Source organism: Kwoniella dejecticola, chromosome 9 (assembly GCF_000512565.2).
Source record: "Kwoniella dejecticola CBS 10117 chromosome 9, complete sequence".
Taxonomy (NCBI): domain Eukaryota; kingdom Fungi; phylum Basidiomycota; class Tremellomycetes; order Tremellales; family Cryptococcaceae; genus Kwoniella; species Kwoniella dejecticola.
In genome coordinates this window covers 1157825-1179954 of record NC_089309.1, presented here as the reverse complement: position 1 = coordinate 1179954, position 22130 = coordinate 1157825, and the positions used below count along the sequence as shown (strand labels likewise).

Sequence of the window (22130 nt, the reverse complement as noted above, 5' to 3'; positions counted from 1 at the left end):
GGGTCTAATGCTAATTTACCCAAAATGGCGGATAAGCTACAACTGATTCAACATGACTACTTAAGACAATTTACAACAAACATCACCTAATACCTCATTGTGTCAAGGATAGAGGAAACATTACCCAGCTCGTCCTTTCCCTTTTTCCCTCCTTCGTCTCTCCGCCTCTGTTTCTGTTGGCTCAACTTGAGCACTCTCCCCGCTACCCCCACTACCGCTCATACTCTTACTTCTTTTCCTCCCTTCACGACCCCCCTGCGTTTCCAGCTCTTTCAAGGCCATATCCGCAATGTCACTGATACTCCTTTTCTTTTTTGGCTGGTCTGGGCCTGGGCCTGTACTGATGTCCGAGCTTGTGCTTGAAGAACTTCCTTCTCCTCTCATCTCTGGCATATGACCTAACGCTTCGAGGTATTCTGAATTTGCGTACCATTCTGGAGGTGTGGACGCAAGTTGTGGTAACGCTGTTTGTCCAGCAATGACTAGATGAGGCGTACCTCCTGGAGTGGTCACGAACTCCCGTTGCGGTGGATCAGATTTGAATATATCGGGTCCAAGTCGTTTTTGCCTCATCCATTCCTCCATCCTTACAGTCTCAGCTTCCATCCTAGCTATCTTGTACTTCTCTATTCGCTCCTCTTCTTCTCGCTTGAATCGCTCAGCATTCTGGATTTCCCATTCTCGATATTGGCGTCGGGCTCCGGTATTTGGACCGATAAGCTCTTGCATCTCTCGCCATAATTGCTCCCTGGACTTGCGAGGGTCTGGGTTCAGATGAGCATGTACAGCCGGTGGACGTGCCGGAGCACTCAGACTTCGACTTCTCCGAGCTCTGCCGAAGGTATCTTTGGGCGGAACCACAAGTTGTCTGCCACCAGCACGATGTTGTTCCGGTGCCACAGAAGGGTTTCGACTTCTACTTCTATTTCTGCTTCCACTCCTGCTCTTACTTCTGCCTCTTTCCCTTGCATCTTTGCTTGTCTCGCCGATCGGGCCAAGACTTCCAGATCTGGCCATCGCCTGAGCCAAGCTTCTGCCGTTACCATTACCGTTGCCCGGAGTCGATCCGTTGCCAGATGGGGTATTCGGGGTCGAAGCGCTACCTACTGATGTTCGCGGAGTTGGCCTGATTATGTTCAACTGAGGAATGCTGAGACTTGGTGGCAACCTAGAGTCCACAAGCCAAGTTTGTAGATCCGGTTGATATAGTGTTTCAGGTTGGAGATTAGCGGAAGTGTAAGGTGAAGCGGGGAGCCTATAAGTTGAGGTAGTCGCTATCTCAGATGCGGTAAAATTGGCCTGAGGAGGCAAAAAGATACCTGAAGCGTAGGTAGATCCATGATGGACTGGCCGAGGCGGTTGAAACGGTATCTGAGGTCCGGCGAGGCCGGGAGGTATTGTTGGACTCCAGTATCCTGCCGGCGGTTGACCGAATGTCTCGGTGGTAGATGTTGTGGCGACCCCAGACCCGCCGTAGCTATATTCGGGAACCATAAAATCCGTACCTATCGAAGCAGCTGAGCCAAATCTCATCGATGAAGTCGTTACAGACGTGGCTCCTTCTGCAATTTCGACGCGAGACGGCCCGGACAAGGCCAGTAAACCTTCATGTCCTGAAGTCGATGCGGGCCATATAGCAGATACCGACTCTTCGGTGTAGGTGGGTTGAACTTCTGCCGGCTGAGGGGGAGGTGCACCCGGAGGAACATAGTGGTATTCACTGGTGATCGAAGCTGGCGGCCACCCCATAGCTGACAGGTCGGTCATATTTGGTAACAACGCCGACAAATCGGATGGAGGCAGCAATCCAACAATGTCCATAGGCCGGGCGGTGGAAGCGGGCCAGGCGAGCGAGGGTGCAGATGGAGTTGAAGAGAAGGGCAAGTCGCTCAAAGCTTGCGCGCCGTGCGAAACATCAGGCATGCCATGAGCAGTATCGATCAACACAGCAGGCGGAGAAAAGCTCTGCGAGGCTTCTGGAAATATGGGAATTGTCGGGTTGACGTTAATTCCGTGGAATGTCGGACTGGTAGAGGTGTTCAAAGCCTCGGGCCACAAATCACCAAAGTTCTCTGGTATCGCTGACGGGAAGAAGTTAGGACTGCTCGTCTCCTTTGACTCAGCGTGAGTTGTACTTGCAGGCCATGCGGCAGGTTGCGCGATGCCTTCCCCGGTGTATAATTGTCCTGCCAGTCCGGGAGTCAAAGTCGATTGATCAAAGCTATGTCCTGCAGTCTGGCTGGAGCTACTGTCAGAAGGGAACGGCATGAACGTGGGAACTTGCGTTGACAAAGGAGTGAATATGGGAGCAATATCCGGTGGATTGTAGGAGCTCGAGCCGACAGCGGCCTCCAATTGAGGTGGTGCCGAATTCGGTCTGTCATGTTGAGTGTCGATCCAATTGGCGGGTTTGTCGATGAGTTGCATATCCGGCTCGTCAGCAGTGTCCAGTCCCGAAGGATCAAATGGTGACGGAGGCAGCGGTATAGATGTCGACAACGCAGCTAGCTGATCCAGGTCCGTAAGATCCCGTGTGACGGACGTGAATTGTCGGGTAGTCGATACTTGAGGGTGAAAGTCGTAAGACGTGTTGAGCTGCGGTGGCCACCTAGCTCTGAAGGCTACTTGCCGTAGTGCTTGCAGACCAGGTATCGCTGAGCCTCCAAACAAGCCGCTGACCTCTTCTATAGCCCGAAGCACCGCCTCGTGCACGTAAAATGGCAAGTGCGTTGGGTAAGGAGCCATTCGATGCATTCCGAGGGCGCCTTGTACCTGTATGCGGACGATTGTGAAAACCAGGTCCCACTCTGCTCGAGGTATCATATCGGCCACATGCATTTGAGGTCTCGGCGATTGGTCCACATCGAAGATTGCAACGGGATCGGCAGCAGGAGATGGCGCCGTGATGCTGTGAGATCGTGATGTATTGGCAGGTTCCGGCTGCCCAGAGAATATCGTGGGTAAGGCAGCTGGTGTGACTAGAGGGAACACGTCCTCGGCTCTCGATGGGATGGATGGGATATTCGTGTGGGCGAAATGCTTACTTGACGAGGAGCTGCTTGAAGAGCTATCCGACCTCCGACCTGAGCTGCCACCCCTCAGCCTCAAAATATCCTTGTTCAGCTGGGATTCCTGTTGATGTTGAGCTGCGGCCACCATGTCAAAGGTTTGATTGGAGTTCACGCCGGCAGAAAAGCAGACATCGCAAGTACAGGCGGCAAGGTCTGCCTCTTCAGGATCCGCGCCTCGAGGGTGATTTGCATGCGATGTGATATAGTCGACTTGCTTTGGGTACGGCTTGAGGATGCGGGTATAGCGCCCTTCATCTAGGCTGTGATCAACACTTCCATCGGGGTTCATATCCACACCGGCAGGCTCGAAGGCAGAGTCAGTTTCGTCCAGCTGCTCAGACGCCATAAGTCTACCTTGAAGCCAGTTCTGCCTTTCTTCAAGCATGAATCCGGGAGTCAGATGATCAGGCGGTTTGAAATGACAAATATTGGTACCGTTCGTAACCACTTGTCCAATCCACTTGGGCAGCTCGCCTGCGAAGGTTTGTTGAGGCGAAGCAAGAACATAGGTCCGCCAGTTCAGGACTTTCTGTCGGAGCGAGATGGCGAGAGTTTGCGCATCGCGACTCGGCTTCAAATCGAGGTGGCGAAGGTGAGGAGCTTTCAGGTCTCGCACGAAGAACTTGATCCTGTCTCCTGATAGAGGCGAGAGTTGAGGCAGTCGTCTTGAAGCATTCGAACGGTGACCGATGTGTTGAGATTGTTTCTGCCTGTGCCTCCGAAGGTATAACGATTGACAGAGCAATCGAAGCTCCTCAACAAAGTCCAGATCCGTTGATGAACCCCCGCAAAGCCTGAGAGTCGTGTATCTACGCCTGCTTTTGCGCGAGAGACCCTTGAAGAGGCGTTCAGCAGATGAGGCCCTGACTCGTCGTCTTCCATAGAAGAGATTGTGGCAGGTTCTGCCCTCGTTCAGATCAAGGGTTTCCCTTTCGTGGGTCACTCCCCGATGGAGAAAGGTTTGAGATTGCTGAGAGTCCGGTAAGGATCTGACCGATTGACGAGCATTTGACCGTCTGGCCTGCACAGAAAATTTTTCCAATGACGGTGCTCGAACGATTTCGCTTGGCGTGAGACTGGTTTGTGATACATTGTCTAGTTCGACTGGACATGAAGCAGTGCGACTTGAGGGTGTGTGGCCATTCAAGATGGGCCACAGATTTTGATCGATTATGGACCCCAAAGAATTAGTGGAACTGGAGTGACTATTCTGTGGAGGCTGTATCCGATTTGTCGGACTGATAAGTGAAGAGGGGGGATCAGATGAGGAGGAAGACTCAAATACATCGGGGTAATCGTATTCTTCAGGCTCTTGGGGATCGCTGTCTCTATGGTGTCTTGCCTCAGCCCTCGACGAAAAAGGCTCAACAGTTTTCGAAGATGATGGAGCAGTTTCTGTGATCTGAGCTGTTGAGGCATGGTTTTGCGATGATTTGGTGTCTCCAGCATGGAGGGGTGAGTGAGTTTCCAGTATCGGGAACGGTCCGAAGGTAGATAACGCTGCCAAGAAAGGACTTCCGATACTCAAACCTTCTATCGATTCCGACTCGTTGGATGCAGTAGGAGGATAATGTCTCGTATTGATCACTCTCGGCAAACCGAAGGGTATATTGTCGCTTCTATACCTTTTCGGAGGTCTTGGTCGGGATACCAGATGGAACGGCACTGGATAGGTGTATGATTTTGGGACCTCGGTGCCGGATGATTCGTCCACCACATCGGGAGACTGAGACTTGAATCGTCTGGCGAGGAGTTGAACGTCTTCATTTTCCTCCTCGTGTGCGTCTGGGCCTGACCTGTTTGGCGGAGGAAAAGGATCATGCAGCCACAGGGCGTTCTCTAGCTTTGGCACGAGAATATTCGGAAGAGGCCCCCGATAACCGCGACGTAGCAGTTTTTGTGCTCTTTCTAGCTCCCTGAGCTCCCTTGACCGACGGCGACGGGCCTCCAGAGAAAAGGGTATATCAATAGGTCTTGACGGTTCGTGCCCCTCTGGAGTACTCGCCGGAATGATTTGCTTTAGATTACCCTCAGTGCCATCGGAGACCGTATTGAGGTGGCTTGGTGATCCGGACACCGTAGATTGATATTGATGAGAACCGGCAAGGCGTCTCAATGTGGTCTCGGCGTCGTGTGAAGGTACTAGAGGACTTTTAGGTTCAACGCTAGCTTGAACGCCGCTTCGAGTTGACCGGGGTTTCGAGGCTGCCTTTCTGCGATGATGTCCTCGGTCGGGGGCATGTTGGACGGCATCATGCCGATGATGATAAGCTTCTATGATTCTGCTTGGTCACAGTTCGGGCAGTCAGTGCTTGATATATCAAGTATTCGGCATCGGTGGGATGGCCAACTGACCTATTAATGATAGCTCTGAGCTGTTTGGATAGCTCTTTGAGCCGACGTCGATTCGGATTTTGTTTCGGGACTTCTTCAATTGCAGGCTGCTTGGGTGGCAGCGGAAGTGGTGATACGGGGAGAGGATCAGGCGATAGTGGAGTACGTTGTCTGATAAGCAGGTGTCAGCCTCAGGCCAGAGTTCTCTAGCGGTGCCAGACCCACGTTCGGAGATCCGGACCATTTTCGGCTCCAGGAGGAATGGGTAAAGTATCTCCTTCGCTGATATAGACCGCTTCCTCATCTGATTCGGCGCTCGTGCTTTCCCCTTGAATGTCTCTATCCAAGTCTCTATGCATTTCTCGCGACACTCTGGTGGGCATAGAGTCGTTACCTTGAGGAAGCAAGTATCCAGGCAGTACAGGTGCTTTCGCCTTGCCTTTACCCTTACTTTGCGGCTTTGGTGAAGATGGTGTGATAGAGGGTACTGGTGTATTCGGAGGAGGTCTGGGTGGCAAGTGAGATCCGGACATGTCGCAAGAAGGGTTGCTGATATTGAGAATTACTGATCGTTCTGTCTCATCTTCCTTTTGGCTAGTTTGTCGAATAGAGATATATGTCACCTATTGGTATGGGGATGATCAACCGGATTTCAGTGATGTCTTGACTACAATGACCGATATAGGAACGGGTTCTGAGTGTTGTAGATATCAAAGTGAATGTTTGTGATTATGAGACGATCTCGCCTCAGCTTGAAATCCACTTCGATGGTGTATAACGCTGCGTCTCTGTCGGGATTAACGTCAGCTCTACCGATCATATGGGGACTTGGCTTGACTCACTGTACTTCAATGAAACGAATATTAGTGGTAGCCCTGATGTACAACGAGTGCTCGTAACGATGGACCCATTGCAGGCTATAAGTGTGATACTCGACTAATATATCAGAAAGCATCAACAGCTGGCGACGATGTTGGAAGTATGTACAGGTTATGGTACAGTTGAGATGTACAGTAGGACGAAGATGGATAATAGCGAAAATAGGATGGATGGATGGATGGATGGATGGATGGATGGATGGATGGATGGATGAAAATGGGGAAAATTAGATATCATGTGAGTATCGATGTACACAGAATAAGAGGTAAGAGGTGCAGGTTGAGTCAACGTTGATTGATGGTGAAACAGTAGGAATTCATCATTTGATGGTAGATTCACATCAGTATAATAGTGCTCGAGGGGTCCTTTGGGGTCTCACTCAGTCACAGTGACCCTCGCTTAGATAGCTGATGAATTAACGATCAGCTGCTTAGAAATACGTTCAGCTCGACACCCAATACGGATCGTTGATCAATCGCGTCATTCAACGCAGCGCTGATGACTCAAGTATGGCTCAAACGCATCTTACCGAATGCACCCATTCGCATTCTCATCACTCACTCATCACTCACTCATCACTCACTCATACAACGATTAGTGCCACATTGCCACCAAACAGCCAACAGCAAAATCCAACTTAACTCCCGACCAAATTATACGTCACTCCATCTTACATCCACTTACTCACCCTTGACATCCTCTTCCATCTTGTTCCTTCTTTCTTTCTTCTTTCCTCATCCCGTTTATGGGCATCATCCTGGCCACAACACACATTAAACACCCATCATGGCATCTATCATATCGTCAATATGGCCTATATTGACCTCGTATAGACCAAACGCAGCAAGGGATCGTCAGTGCGCTTCTCCCTCTTTTACACAATCGTCCTGATCGCGGAATGAGCTGACTTACCTATTGCTTGCTTGATGTTGTAGAGCTCAAAGAGAGAAAACACCCTTAAGATTCGGTGCGTTCGAAGCTATCTACCGACCTCCTCGATGGGGTGTCATTCGTCCTCAGAACGATAAAGATGCTCAACGGTGAGTGTCATCCTGTTGTTGAACAGCTCAAATACATTGCATCTATCAACCTATCACATACCACACAACTCGCCTTCATCCTCTTTCACCTCGACAATCCAATTCCAATCCATTCCGTCACCATCCATCCCACACCATCTCCCTCTGGATCTATGCGAAATGATGTTACTTAATTAGACTCTGACTTGACCATTCGGTCAAAGGAGAAACAACCAGTCTCTAGAATTACCCTGATCACCACATGTCTACCTACGCTTTCTGATCGTTTTATCTCGTCACCTACCGCGAGACGTGAAGCTGACGGAGTTGTTGTCGATATAAAAAGGCTCTACAACCACATCAGGACGATAGCCTTCTGGCTTGATGCCGCGCCTGTACTGGCTGATCTGGGACTACCTTTCAGAGTGAGTCCTCAGCTGCAGAAAAAGCGTATGTCGTACGTTGTAGCTGACAGTCCGCCGTCATCAGGCCGGATTAGACGATATCATCTCGCTCGTACCTATTTACGGTGATTTGATCTCGGGTATTCTACAATTATACCAAGTCTGGCTGTCTTTCATCTTTGGCGTTCCGAAAGACATACTAGGGTATATGGTGCGTAGATTGAATCTTTCTCTTTCTCCAGCTCGAAGTGTCTCGATGTTCATTGAGAGCAATGACGAAGACTAATCACGTTGTCCGTGCAATCACAGATCCTCAACGTATTTCTAGACGTAATCGTCGGACTGGTCCCCATATTAGGAGATTTCCTAGACAACCTATTCAAATCCAACCTGCGCAACCTCGCACTTCTCGAACAATGGCTATTGACCAACGAATCCGCTCAAATCCGATATCATATCCTCATCATGCCTGAATCGAACGAGTTCATCCCCAAGCCAAAATCATCCCGATTCTCCACATCGTGGTTCGGCCGAGGAATGTCTTCTGCAGCGGATGAAGAGCGCGAGAGGGAAAGAGTTACGGGAAAAGTGTTGAAAACTAGGAGAATGCGTTTGGACGAAGGTGAAAGAGGTCCTCTGAATGATCCTTATGCCGCAGAACCATCACCTTCAGGTAACCCTAGCCCTGGAGCAAGTGGGACAACGACGGGAACGAGAAGAAGGACAAGGCAAGCCGGAGCTGGAAATGATCCTGTTATGGAACCTGTTGATTAGCCTTAGTTTTGGCTATGAACCCGACGAGCCCGAGCCCGATTCAGTTTCGTCAAGACCTTGTAGATCTACTCGTATTATTCCTTTAATTTCCTTTGTCGTGATCAAATACGACAATGTGTTCAAATCAGCCTAGACTAGCCTTTTGTAGCTTAGTATTGTAATCCAATCTGAATGATGTTGATGTATCGATATACACGAAGCTATACCGATATACACGAATCTACACGTGTACTGAGCATTCGATCGAAAGACGAGCCAAAATGCTATATGCATGTGCGATGATGAACCGAGCCAGCTGACGATCCTACGAGTCAGAATGAAAACGAGGTGGAAACAGACAAAATGATATATACAGTGACAGGTATAGTGATAGATTAATCAGACTCGTGCTCGTGATTCGTAATAATAAAATAAAATAAAATATGCACAAGAAATACACTTGTTGGTTCTGATGAAAGTGAAATCAAATGACATGACATGACATGACATGACATGACATGACAGTAATTACGAACAGGGTACGAGTGCGAGTTATCGTTCTTTTAGCCTATGCTAATTTTCGATGTTGTCTATAGCAGATCAGATCAAATCAGATCAAATCAGATCAAATCAAAAAGATCAGCTCATGCTTTTTATACCTGACATCAATCGAATATACCCCAAGTCGGATTTCATGTTAGATGAGGTTACGTTGACTCACAAAACTACTTCGAGTCTGATGACCATGACCATGACCCATTTTGCTACCTCCATGCCCATTCCCATTCCCCAGACCCGAACTCGTGGAATTCGAATTCGATAACCCACCGACCCGCGACAAGTTATTTAACTGAGTATGAGGGGAGAAGTTCGACGAGAATTGTTGTCGAGCCATTAATGGCGTAGGTGGTGAAATCAACAATTTCGATTTCGAATTGGTGCCTGTCTCTTTCGATCGGAGTGAAATAGAAGGTGAAGTTAACGATAAACCCGAATTCGAAGTTCCATTCACTGTCGGTAATCGACGTTCTGTGGTCCTTTCTTCCGATCGGAAAGATGAAGAAGGTGGGATAGCAGTTCTCTTCCGGCCTGATAAGATCCACGGATGGCGCATTGCCGGTTGTGGTTTCAATCTCTTATCTGGATCCCAGGTCAGGCATTTACTGATAAAGTCAACGAATAGGTCGTCGTCGCATTTAAGCACTGCTGCAAGGGATTTTGTTCCTGGGCGTCGACGACGGCCTTTAGCGTTAACGAAAGGTCTTGGAGAACCAGTAGCATCTGCGATATCACGTATCCACAATGTCAGATTGGCCTCATCATTGGTGTACTAGTAGAGTACTTCTCCAAAAGAAAGTCGAGCGTGCGCCTGACTCACCAAAGAACAATTTCCGCCTCGAAGCTTTCTCCACGATGTATCGCTCCGGCACACCAAGAACCTCCATGATACATGCCAACTGTTCATGCTCGTTCTCTCCCGGGAAGATCGGTACACCGGTGTACAGTTCTGCCAGTATACATCCCAAGGACCACATGTCGATAGCCATGGCGTAATTCATACCCAGGATAACTTCCGGACTTCGGTAGAATCGAGATTGGATGTATGTGTAGACTAGCACGATGTATTATCATTAGCATATTCCCTCTTCTGTCCTTCTTCAGCCCAAGTCATCCACTCACCCTTTTCGGTCTCCAGACAACTCGATCCAAAGTCAATCACCTTGATCCCGCTCTTGGCCGGATGACAAAGCGAGATATTCTGCAATTTATCGGCAAATCAGCTACTGCCCTTACAAGTCCCAATAAAATCCAGGGAGAGTAGAAAAGCTTACCTCAGGCTTCAAGTCACAATGGACGATCCTATGCGATCGCATCAACTGCAGACTAGCCAACATCTGAGTCGTGAATCGTCTAATCAACACCGTCGTGAATCCAGCAAATTGATTCGCCTTGATCAGTTCGTAGAGATTGATACTGAGTAATTCCGTGATTATACACAGATGTCCTCTGAACGAGAACGAATCCGTCATTCGGACCATGAAATGTTTATCTTCCGGATCCCACTCTACTAGCTGTTGCAAGATCTTGACCTCCACTAGCGCTTGAGCATGGAATCTCTTCTTATTTCGGATGATCTTGACAGCTACACTCTGTCCCGTCTTATGATCTCTACACTGGACAACTTGTCCGAAACTACCTTTTCCTAACACGCCAACCACTTCATATCTATAACACAGGTGATCGCCTTCAACCACTAGGTAATCTCCTCGCTCATCGTCGTATCCGTGATTATATGTCGCTCCATTTGGCTGAGGTGGTCTGTTGACCTTTTTCACACCCAGAGGCGTATAGTATATCTTGTCGAAATCTAACACTTCTTTGCGCTCGAAATCACTCAGATTATGCAGGAATCGCGTGACGAATGCTCGTTGGGACATTGGTTCAGCCGCTAATGTATCTTCGGGGAATTCGTTGATGTCCGTCAAGTCATCCTTCTTTCCGGCTGCAGCGCGTTGTCTTCTTCGCTTGATGTACGCAGCCATTTCGGCATCTGCCAGAGACTCCTCATCATCGGCGGGACTCATCGTAGGTGATTCAGCAACTAAGGAGGTCTTCCGGAAACTTGTGCCCGGTGCACCAACCGAAGAAGAGGATGACATCCTTGATGTGCTGGGAATAGACAATTTGGAATGTAGAGATTTAGAGGGCTTGATAGGGGATGTTTTTCCTGAAGATCCCCAACTTTGACTTTGTAGTGTCTCTTTGGAATCCCTCTTCGAAACTCCTCGGAACTCGCGTGAAGTCCGTTTAGCGCTCGATGAAAGAGTTGCAGCAGTGACTGACGAGAGGGGTTTGGGGTTCATCGGAGGAGGTTGAGGTAGCTGTCTCCTGGAAGGAGGTCCAAGATCCCTCTTTGTAGGCGGATCGGAAGGTCGATTGTGAGATGTGCTTCGCCTAGTCTCTTGACGAGCAGACATCGGTGCAAGTAAGTGCGCACGATGAGCACTCGAGGTGGACTGTCTAGGAGCTATCACCCCTTCCACTACACCAAACTCGCTGATTGGCGGTCGCGTGAGATCCGCCATGCTTGAACTGACAGTCTTACCCCTCAACGAGGGCATAGCTGGAGGAGGCATTGATGTATGGGGTGATCCAATCCCTGCTCGATTAGCTATTCGTGGTATCTTCGTAGGCGTTATCGAAGGCAGATTTCTTGATGAATCGGAAGGTCGCATGTCAGCTGGTCTAGCAGGCGAACCGACAATGGCGGGCAATCGTCTATCTTGTTGACCATTAATTGTGGATTCACTTCGATTCGAAGCAGCAGACGACCGACTTTCTAGACCACTTTCAACCGAAGACTTGTGCTTGAGTAACTCCGGAGGTATGAATGGTTTCGAAGGATCAGCCGAGATCGATAGAGTCTTACCACGCCGTCTTCCTGTCCATCCAGTGCTTTGCGTTTGCGGTTCAGGCTTGACTTCCGGTTTTACAGGTGCAGGGAATTGTTGGGATAAACCTCTCTTCGAGGTACTGCCCCTGAGCATTGACGGCAAATGCATCCCCAAAACTGACTTTCTCGATTGAGATCCAGGTGCGATTTTTGTGTCCGACTGTTTGGGAGTCTCCGGCGGAGTGACTTTCGATTGAGTAGAATTGGAAGACGTACGCCTGAAGAAAGGGATAGACGAAGGTGTCAATCTCTTAGCGGCGGGTTTGCCGGTTCCCAGATATTGAGAATCGTCTGACTCGTGCCTGTTCAGGCCTGGAGAAGGCAGTTCACTCTGGTGAATCTCGGACCAAGGTGTTTGAGGACTTCTTGGGGGTTCTTCCTGCGCTATGACAGGTGACGAGCTTGCTTTTAGGTTTAACGCAGACGAGAAAGACCATTTCTTATTCATCTTTGGAGGAGCGACAACCGGTGAGGTGGAGGTCTCGGGTGACGACTGTGAGGTAGGTGCTGGCTGGGTTGGTGGGGACAGCAGCGGCGATGTCGATGGTTCTTCGCGCACAGGTACATATGAAGCAACGTTGTTCATGCCTTGCCTCATCGAAATATAGCTCTTCGGCAGTGGCGGGACAGGCGGTACCGATATATCTCGATCCTGGTCGGATGAATCGCCAACAGTGATACTGGGTGTCGACATGTCGCTACCACCACTTGCTCTTCTATTTTTCGTCGGCGCAACATCGCTCAGAGAAGGCGTTGTCGAGGTTGTTGGCAGGGAGTGTGAGTCGCGAGACGTCGGAGTGCCAATAAAGCTTGCAGAGGAAGAAGACTCCCGTTTAGCAGTCTTCGTTCTGGGAATCGGAACGGCTGGTAGTTCCTCCCCGATATCAACCCAGGTATTCAAAGGCGAGTCCGAAGCTTTGTCCTTGAGACTACCGTTGCTGAGCCTTGAAGGAACCTTTTTCTTCGTGCTAAGAGGAGTACCCGGTCGCGATGCGATAGGTGTCTTCGGCTTAGGTTTGCTTTTGCCTGGAGTGGTAGAAATGCCATCCAGCTTCCTCATAGCTTCCGCAGTATCAGCGTCTACTTTTGAGCTTGACGTAGCGGTTCTGTGTCGCTGGGAATCGGATTTTTGCAGGGATTTCGCCTCGAAGTAAGAAGTAGCGCCTGATGCACTGGTTGGAGGTGTACTGGCTGAGCCCCCAAAATTGTTGACCGATGCTGACCCCTTCAAAATCTGATTGATCGATGCAGAAGACGGACTGGGAGGTAGATGCGAAAAATCTTTGGGGGCAAATTGCTTCAGGATATCATGCGACGAGTGTCGAAGCTGATTCGGGGGAGTCTTTCGACTATCCTTAGGTGTACGATGGGCAAAAGTCAGAGAATCGGCAGAGGTGGGTGGTTGTGGTAAATTGGCACGATGAGCGAAAGTTTGAGAATCAGCGGATGATGGAGGCTGAGATGATTGATCGGTTATACTAGTATGAGCAGCTGCGGCACGCTCCCTTTCCTGTCTTCTAGCGTAAATCCTTGATCTAGCGCTACCTGGCGATATGGGAGAATCTGGTACCGACACATGACGTAGATTGCGGATGGGCGATTCAGGTATGGTAGCGTGGACACTTCTCGCCGGTGAATCTGGCGTAGGTGCTGTGGTAGACTTGGTTTCCGGCATCGACAGAGAAGCTGCTAATGCCGCTTCCATCGTGGAATCAAAATTGAAATCTGCCAATGTACCCAGCGAGAACATTGTGTCGTCTGGCTTTGAGGTAGACGCAATAGCGGACGGAGGAGCAGCGACGGTTTCCGAACGTTTCTCTCGTGCGGGGGATTTACTAGGTAATCTAGGTGGTATAGGTGCTTGTGACATCGAGGTGGGTCTGATCCTGCTATCGTTGCTTTCAAAGCCTAACCCGACTCCATCTTGTCCTTGCGCCCAATTGTCCGTCAAAGGCAAGGATGCCGGAGGCGTGCTACCTAGATTGAAGGGCATGCTAGGCGTACGGAGATGTTGATGGGTGCTCGAAGCTCCCCATCGAGGAGTAGCGAGCTCTCCTACACCTATCAGAGCTTTTCTATCGATATCTGAGGGGTCAGGCTGTTCAGGCGAAGAAGCCCCTAAAGGTGAAGAGGGTTTGAGGTAGTAAGAGTCGAGCCTATATTGAGATTCGCTCCTGCATGATTAGCGGATTCTTGCAACGATTAAACTCACGATGCTCGGGGATCATTTTCGTCTACCGTCAAGCTTGACTGTCTGGAAGGTACTTGAGGTATGACAGGCGATGTATAAGCTGAAGGGGCTAGAGACGATTGATTTGGCGGATGCGGAAGTGGTCGTGAGGCTCGTCGCACCTACACAGTCAGCTAAAGTCCTGGTCGATGTTTACTCACAGGTTCGGTGACCACCCTTCGACTCTCAGGGGAAGGACCAAGACCAATACCCAAGCTTCCGTACCTATCATCTCGCCGTGGACTGAGATCTAGAGCTGCAGGTGCAGGTGCCCTTCTACCTTTCAACGTTGAGCTAAGCGATGAATTGGACGTCGAGCTGGTCAAGCGTTCTCTAGGTGCAGGTGCAGGAGCAGGATGAAAGTCGCGGGAAGGAGAGTACGATGAGTAGGAAGGAGGAGCGGACATCTCGGGTATACTTTGATGGGGACGTTGAGAGAGAGAGTGGGAGTGGGAGGGGTATTGAGTGTTCCATGATGTGTATGCCGGTTGTAAGAGCTGATCAGAATATCCCTCTTGACCTTGAGAGTTCTGCCTATACCGTGGTGACGATGGGCCTGCGTCAGGCTGATGAGCGTTCATGTTGACTATATTCAGCAGCTCAGCGTGTTTCATAGCTTTCTAAACGACCAGATTGATCTCACCTTACGTATCAGTTCACATCCACTTCACCGGTACTGTAGCGGAGGGATAGGAGATTGAACGTGGGTCATGCAGGCCCTCTTTTCGCTGTTGGCAATGACTCAACGAGCTGTGTAGTCATGCAGTTGAGCTCTTGCTAACATGAAGTTTTTTTCTTCTTCTCAGATGACTTTGTGGTGGATACTTTGAATAATCGACCCAATTGATGGGTCAATGCGAAGTTGCACTAACAAATACAAACTGACACCCTCGCTCAACTACACTCGACTTACCCGAAAATCAAGGTTACCCGTGGCACTCACTCACTCACTTACTCACTGCCGTCATTCATCGGTATCACAAACAGATTGCAACATGACTCTATGTATGCATACCCTATGACAATCACACCACGTACATCGTATGTCATGCTTCAGAAGAATGCATCTGTGCAGCGATACTCAACTGCAATATGAAGTTATTTTACTCTTGATCTGCCCCTCCCCAATCTGTCTCGCAAGCGATTACGCGCGACCGATTTTATGTAAAGATATCCAGATTGATGCTGTGCGGGGTCCTTACGTAATTACCTCTTTCGCCGAGACCTCGACTTTGATTTTCAACAGAGCATCAGTTGGAATGGACAACGACAGGATGAGCCTCCGTCTTCTCAGCCTGACCTGATATGTCGATGTCGTCTAACCGCTCAATCAGCATAAGTATGCTCCCCTTAGAGAAAAGCAATGAAGCAGAGATATTATGCTTGGCGGGGGTGGGGTTGGGCTGGTCACGTGACGCCGATAGCCACGCGAGAGTCAGAGCTCGGACGCGTTTCTCCGTTGATTTGTTCGAGGTTGAACAATATCAGGTCAAAAGAACAATAACAAGTAGATAGACCGGGACAAGATATCGACATATCCTCTCATTCACAAGTATAGTTTTGCCTGATCCACACCAGAAAGAGAGTGAGCCAAGATGTCGGAGCGCATGAAGAAAGAGCTGGAGGAAAAACGAGCCAGAGTCGCTGAATTGCGAAGGGCCAGAGAAGAGAGGAAAGCGCAATTGGCTCAAGTGACTTCACAAGGCAACGCAGAGGTGAGTCGAGAGCTCTACAAGAGACTTTCCGGTCTCCACGAATCACCTCGAAATCCTGCGGCTGTATTCAAATCTCATGGATCTTGCTGCATTGGTTGGGGAAAGTACAGCTGAAATCGGCTTCAAATAGCCTCTCACCACCTCTCGTAAAGATGTGAACGATCTAGTCGACTCATTACTAGCCCGACCCTCGACACCAGCGACTGTCCGACAGTCGTCCTATGTCTCAGCTCAATCGCAGACGCCGGCAGGACGGAGTCGCGTGACCCCTGAGGAGAGTTTACCTGGTACGCCAGGCGGTCGGGCGAGCAGGCTCAGTAATGATGGAAGTATCGGACGAGCTGGAGGGAGTAGGATCAACGAGTTGACTGGAGGCGCTGTCACCCCCGGACACATGATAGATAGGTGTGTTATCATACACGCCCATGTGAACCATCGCTTGAGGGACGCTGATGAGTCATGATAGGGATATAACGGGCTCACCTTTCCAAGCTCTTGATATGGTTGATATGCAGCAGGAGCTGTATGAGTTGCCTTCGAAGGTGAGTCAATATATGTATGCTGTGGCCAATCCAGCAACGCAAGCCAATATCCTCGGATCGGATGATCGTTGGTCTCACTGACGCGTCATCTGCCATGACAGCACGCTGTCAAGCCAGTAACATACTCAAAAGCCATTCAAACCTCTGTGACTATCTCGACTTCAACATCAGATCTAGAGTCGGACGGCGAGTCAGGCGACGAAACCGGTGTGACTCGCCGGCGAAGGCGGAAAACGGACGGTGAGAGCGGGCGAGAGACGGAAGAAGAGATGCGGAAAAGGATATTAGAAGAACTGGAGGAAGAGCGAACAGTGTTGGAAAAGGAGTTGAAAGAGCTGAAAGAAAAAGGCGAGGAGTTGAAAGTCAATTGTAAGCAATAATCCCTAGGCCTTGACATTTCGAGCTTGGGCTGAGGACTTTCGCGGGTACAGCCCTATCCGACGAGCAGAGACAAGCTATATTCGCTGCACCTGATTTCAGCGTTTTCATCGAAGAATCCACGAAAATCGTACAGCGGGCCCTGAGCGACGGGTATGACTACATAAGGGATTACACTATAGGGGTCGATGGTGCCTTGTGAGCTTGATCATCATGATCATAATAATACCAACATTGCTCGTGCCAAGCTCATGGTGATTCTTGATAGTGATGAATCGGAGGGCCAGAAGGTCAAGTTGTTTTGCGCGTTCGCAGACGAGCGTTGGACAAATGGGAGATCAATAACGGATCTAGATTGGTCGCCGAAAGTCAGTCCAGCTAATCCAGTATTCCATTCTGCAATGATTCCAGCTGATGTGGTTGATGTGATAGTTCCCTGAACTAGTAGCCGCATCTTATAATAAGAAACCTTCGGCTGTAAACGACCCAGATGGTATAGTAGCGGTTTGGAATCTGCACTTGCTGGAACGACCGGAGTTCGTCTTCCATTCTCCAGTAAGTTTTCGCCACGTACTTTTGGTCAAATCACAGGCTCAGGTGGGTGTACAATTCAGTCCGATGTGTTATCGGTCACCTTCTCCCCCTACCACCCGACCCTGATATTTGGCGGGTCATACTCTGGTCAAGTATTATTATGGGATACACGAGCGAAACACCTTCCAGTACTAAAAACACCTTTATCCTCAAACGGCCATACATATCCAATTTACGGCATGAAGATGGTCGGAACGCAAAATGCCAATAATCTGATATCTACCAGTACGGATGGACTGGTCTGTAGTTGGCTGAGTGATATGTTGGCGCAACCGCAAGTAAGTCACGCGTTTCTCTGCGAGATCTCAGAGGAACATCAACCCATCTCAGAGGAACATCAACCAATGCGGTAGTCTTCTTCCTTTAGAGTGAGAGAGCTTATCGATGTTGGCCGATGTTCAGGAAACACTGCCTCTGACTGTGCCATCGCATAACAAGACCGACGAAGTATCGATAACATGCCTAGACTTCCCGGATAACGAAACTTCCACATTCTGGGTCGGAACAGAGGAAGGTTCAATATATCAGGCGAATCGATATGATCGAGCTTCCTCTAAAGCTGGACTAAATAACGAAGATGTTTATAGGGGACATTCAGCTCCGATAACTGGGATAGATTTCCATCCCAGTTCAGGCTCGATCGACTTTTCAGACTTGTTCTTGAGTAGTTCAGTAGATTGGACTGTCAGATTATGGCGGACCAAAGCGACGACTAACGTCAATACCTCCACGAAAGCTTCTTCAGGTTCTGGGTCAAGGAATGATAATAACCTTGCTGGAGTCGGTGGAGTAAGAGCTATACATTCGTTCGAAGAGGCAGACGACTATGTCTTTGATGTGAAATGGCACCCGCATCATCCGGCGATGTTTGGATCGGTGGATGGGAATGGGAAATTTGATTTGTGGAATCTGAATCAAGATGTCGAGGTGGGTCTCATTCCGTCTCAGATCTCAATATTGTATTTATCCCCTCATCCCCTTGACGTGTTCCCTTGATCTGCGCATAAGAAGTAAGAAGAGTACTGATGAGTCTTTTTTGGTCCTAAAGGTCCCGATAATATCGACGAAAGTCTCCAACGAAGCAATCAATAAACTCGCATTTGACAAGTCCGCATTATCGAAGAAAGTCGGATTAGGCTCGTCGGATGGGAAGTTGTACATCTATGATCTGGCGGAGAAGCTGGTTCAGCCCCGCGATAATGAGTGGACGGAGCTGCAGAAGAATATACAGGCTTTGATAGCTTCCAAAGACTCAGCTGGAGCTGGGGGATTAGGCGGTGGCGGAGTGGAAATGAATAATACAGGGGTCCAGGAAGGGAGATATACTTCTAGGTATAGGTGATTTACCTTTGTTGGATATTTGGATGAAATAACGATTTAATGTTTTTGATGTCTTCCTCTCCTTGGTCGTTACCTGGACTTGATACTTGCCTGCTTCCTGCTGTCTAGTCGGTTTATGCTCTCAGCTTGACGAAATGCAGGGGCTCTTTGTGAATAGGTAAGATTGTAAGATCGTAAGAAAGTGAGAACAAAGCCCATCGACAACGCTTATCTGGATCTCATACCTCAGACATCTCGGCGCTGCTATTGCGCTATTACGCCCGTGGTGACTGATGAAATCGTCATAATGGGAGCAAGCTTGAAAATCGGTGACATGTGTGCAGAAACACGATTAGAGGGATAAGAATTTGGTTCCTGGATTGATTCCAGCTCAGCTGAAAATGAAAATGTCGGACGCGACTGGATTCAGGGTACTCGTACCCCTAGACTAGACCTCGGCTTTGGCTTTGCGTGCGACCGAGTTACATCATCTCGACGCGTCTCTCTCTTTCTCTCTCTCGGCGCACTGGCTGTTACGAGTAATTACGAGTAAACGACCCAAGCTCAAGCAAATCACTCATCATTCTTTGCACTGCAAACCTCTCTTACTTCGCCAACACCAACATATCATCATACCATCAGCGACCACTTCGGCCTCACAGACCTTACAAGCCACTGACATAACGACCCGAAATCGCTCGAAGCAAAAAAAAAGAGTTATCGAGTTATCTGGTCTTGGTAACTTACTCATACTTTTCCAACGACGGGCCTCGTAATTTTCTCAAACCTTAGATAATTCTTCGTCGCGTAAGGTCAAGTCAAACGTACTTGGACTTGTACTTGTAGAATTTTGGGATTTCCGATTTACTCCTTTGGCTCACCATCAAGTCTTCAAAGTTACTATTTTCATCGGATCCCCTTCTTCAGCTCTCGACTATATAGAACCCACCATCTGTCACATTGCACCTTCTTCAAAGTACACACGTACGCACATACACACGCACACGCACACTTACACACGTATACGGATTCACTTGTCATCTCAACCATTTTTGAAACGCTTCATCCGTCTAGCCTAGTCTACACAGCCAGGTGAAACCATCAAATCAGATTGGAAACCAACGCAAACCGCCAAAAACATCCAGTCGAATACCCTCACCTTCGACTCCGCGTATTCTGGCGCATAACGGTTGCAACGTCCATTTGGATTCATTCACGTATCACGTCAGAGACCTTTGTTACTACCGGTGATACGCAATATGGCCACGACAAGTAGGAAACATGCTTTGCATCTGGCATTACCACCAAGGATGTCCTTAAATCGGTAAGCGCGAATATTCTCTCTTGATCCCAGAGATCATACGTCAAAGCTGATACGCATGGTGGGTACGGTCATAGCACGGACTCGGATGATTCAGCACCTTCTACGCCTGGACCACATACCCCTCTCCCGTATGAATTTGGTGTAAGTGCGAGGTTGAGCTGTATCTTCGTATACGTGACGAAAGATCAAGGAATTTTCTCTGACAATTTGTGAATGTGTCTGGGCGAACAGTTCTTCAACGCTCCTCCGATGAACACGATGCAGTTGGACGAATGTACTTCGATAGGCGTAGGATCGAAACGAGGTAGAGAGGAGGAGGATGAGCGGTCGGTCGAACCAGATTGGACAGATGAAGAGCTAGACGTACTACAAGCAGTAATTATCGCTTTCTCTCTCTTTGACTCGCTTGATCTGATACCGAAAAAATACTGATTTGATTGGGTATACCAGATCCTCATACATCCTTATAAACCCGTCTCTACACCTTATCCACCCGGAGAACTACCGCCTGCCAAAGTAATCGACGAATTGACGAACCAAATCATACATTATGCCTTCCGAAACACCCTCACATCACCCACTGACCCTCACACAAGATCACGTTCGCGCTCTCGGTCGCCCGAGGAACGACGGAGATGGACGCATACGTGGGATGCTACGCGCATGAAACTGTTCGAGATAGCGTTACATGAGAGCAAATTGGCTTTCGGCTTTGAGAATGCGGAAGAGAAGAAGAAGTTGACTCGGGAGGAAAGGAGCAGACCTGGGTTGAGAAGGGTGGATAGTATGGATTTCCTCGATCAGGCCGAAGATCAAGTCGAGAGGAAAGTGGACAACGTCGGTAGAGCTATTAGGTGAGTCCGCTTGTTCCAAGAGCTCACGACACTTGAGCCTCAGCTGAGAGTTTGTTCAACAGGTTATCCACCACTTTACAGAACAGCGCGAAGCAGGAACCCCTACTGTCTTTGACTAGATCAACCTCAGGTAAGCAGAGTGCAGTGTTGTTCAACATCGTTGGACCACGCAGCTGACCTTGTTACAAGTCGGATCAGGACTCTTGACCGACTCGCCATTGTACTCAGCCGACATCACCCCTCCGCCGCCCGTAGCAGCTATCACTCTCACACCAGCCTCGCCGACTGGACCAGCATCGAAACCTGTACTGCGGCGCAAACCGTCTTTACGAAATTTATCAGCCAAACCCTCAAGGCCGACAAGTCTGCTGCAGAGAGGTAGAAGTTTCACCGCGGACGATCTGCGTGCGGAAGCCGAAACCACTTCTTCCGACGCTGAAGACAAGTCTGCTTCAGAACAATCGATAATATCGCCCAGCTCGTCTGAATTCGTCACTTCCCCTATCTCAGCCCTCACGCCCCGTCTTCCTCTTCCTCTTCCGCCTAGCTCAACAAACACAGGTACATGCACAGCCAAATTGACTCGATCACAGTCCTCCGCATCGGCTCTGCATGCTGAACCACATGCATTCCAACGAGCATTCCTTCAGGACCCAAAACCTTCCACAACCGATCGGTCGACTCTGGTCCTGCCTTTACCCGGCTGTGAAAGTCCAGGTAACACACCATCACTACTGGAATCCCCGCCTTTGGAAATCACAGGTACGAGTAGTATACCGCCGCGCAACAACAGTAATGGCAATGGCAATACCAATGGGGGAGGATGGAGTGATAGTGATGATGAAGGACCGAAAACGAAACAGCCTCGAAAGATCAAGAAATTACGATCTACAAAAGGGAAATTAGACTTGTGAGGCGGTTTAAGAGGTCCTCAAATGCTTTTGCCACAGGTCTTGCCTGAACCATCAGGACCTCCTGGACTAGGTCTGAGAAGTCCGTTTGAGGAGAAAGATGAACCTCAATTTATGTGATCACGAATCACGATGCTGATCCGCCCCATAATCACAATTTTCTATAATTATACATGCCTATATCTATTTTTATAATGCTGTTCTTGCTCGAATGATTGCCTTTAATTTCTGACCCTTGTGTGAATTCATCTATCTGTCTTGTATATCGTAGTAGTGCCGCTGGACTGTTACTTTATATACTTGTAATACTGTTTTTTCTGTGTATCACCTAGTCTTATAGCATATCAT

At 49.0% G+C, this 22130-nt stretch overlaps 5 protein-coding genes across 5 annotated transcripts; 3 read left to right on the top strand and 2 right to left on the bottom strand.

Moving 5' to 3' along the window:
* Nucleotides 1-120: 120 nt before the first annotated feature.
* I303_107382 (uncharacterized protein) lies at nt 121-5938 on the bottom strand (the record flags this gene model as incomplete). Its single annotated transcript, XM_018410064.1, has 3 exons — nt 121-5353; nt 5427-5576; nt 5631-5938. 3 exons carry the CDS (start codon nt 5936-5938, stop codon nt 121-123), a joined length of 5691 nt encoding a protein of 1896 aa, XP_018261067.1.
* Nucleotides 5939-7070: 1132 nt separating this feature from the next.
* Nucleotides 7071-8481, top strand: I303_107381 (uncharacterized protein; the record flags this gene model as incomplete). The annotated part of the gene is made up of 5 exons (XM_018410063.1): nt 7071-7141; nt 7220-7324; nt 7650-7728; nt 7793-7918; nt 8017-8481. 5 exons carry the CDS (start codon nt 7071-7073, stop codon nt 8479-8481), a joined length of 846 nt encoding a protein of 281 aa, XP_018261066.1.
* Nucleotides 8482-9157: 676 nt separating this feature from the next.
* On the bottom strand, nt 9158-14725 carry I303_107380 (uncharacterized protein; the record flags this gene model as incomplete). Its single annotated transcript, XM_065969577.1, has 6 exons — nt 9158-9741; nt 9839-10072; nt 10141-10219; nt 10293-14070; nt 14127-14266; nt 14321-14725. 6 exons carry the CDS (start codon nt 14723-14725, stop codon nt 9158-9160), a joined length of 5220 nt encoding a protein of 1739 aa, XP_065825649.1.
* A 1014-nt stretch (nt 14726-15739) lies between these two features.
* Nucleotides 15740-18715, top strand: I303_107379 (uncharacterized protein; the record flags this gene model as incomplete). Its single annotated transcript, XM_065969576.1, has 10 exons — nt 15740-15859; nt 15990-16264; nt 16326-16401; nt 16503-16770; nt 16833-16977; nt 17048-17147; nt 17212-17334; nt 17394-17651; nt 17776-18300; nt 18422-18715. 10 exons carry the CDS (start codon nt 15740-15742, stop codon nt 18713-18715), a joined length of 2184 nt encoding a protein of 727 aa, XP_065825648.1.
* A 1237-nt stretch (nt 18716-19952) lies between these two features.
* On the top strand, nt 19953-21902 carry I303_107378 (uncharacterized protein; the record flags this gene model as incomplete). The annotated part of the gene is made up of 7 exons (XM_065969575.1): nt 19953-20017; nt 20092-20158; nt 20249-20392; nt 20468-20871; nt 20934-21001; nt 21061-21633; nt 21841-21902. The coding sequence occupies 7 exons, from the start codon at nt 19953-19955 to the stop codon at nt 21900-21902; spliced, it is 1383 nt and encodes a 460-aa protein (XP_065825647.1).
* Between the last annotated feature and the right edge of the window lie 228 nt (nt 21903-22130).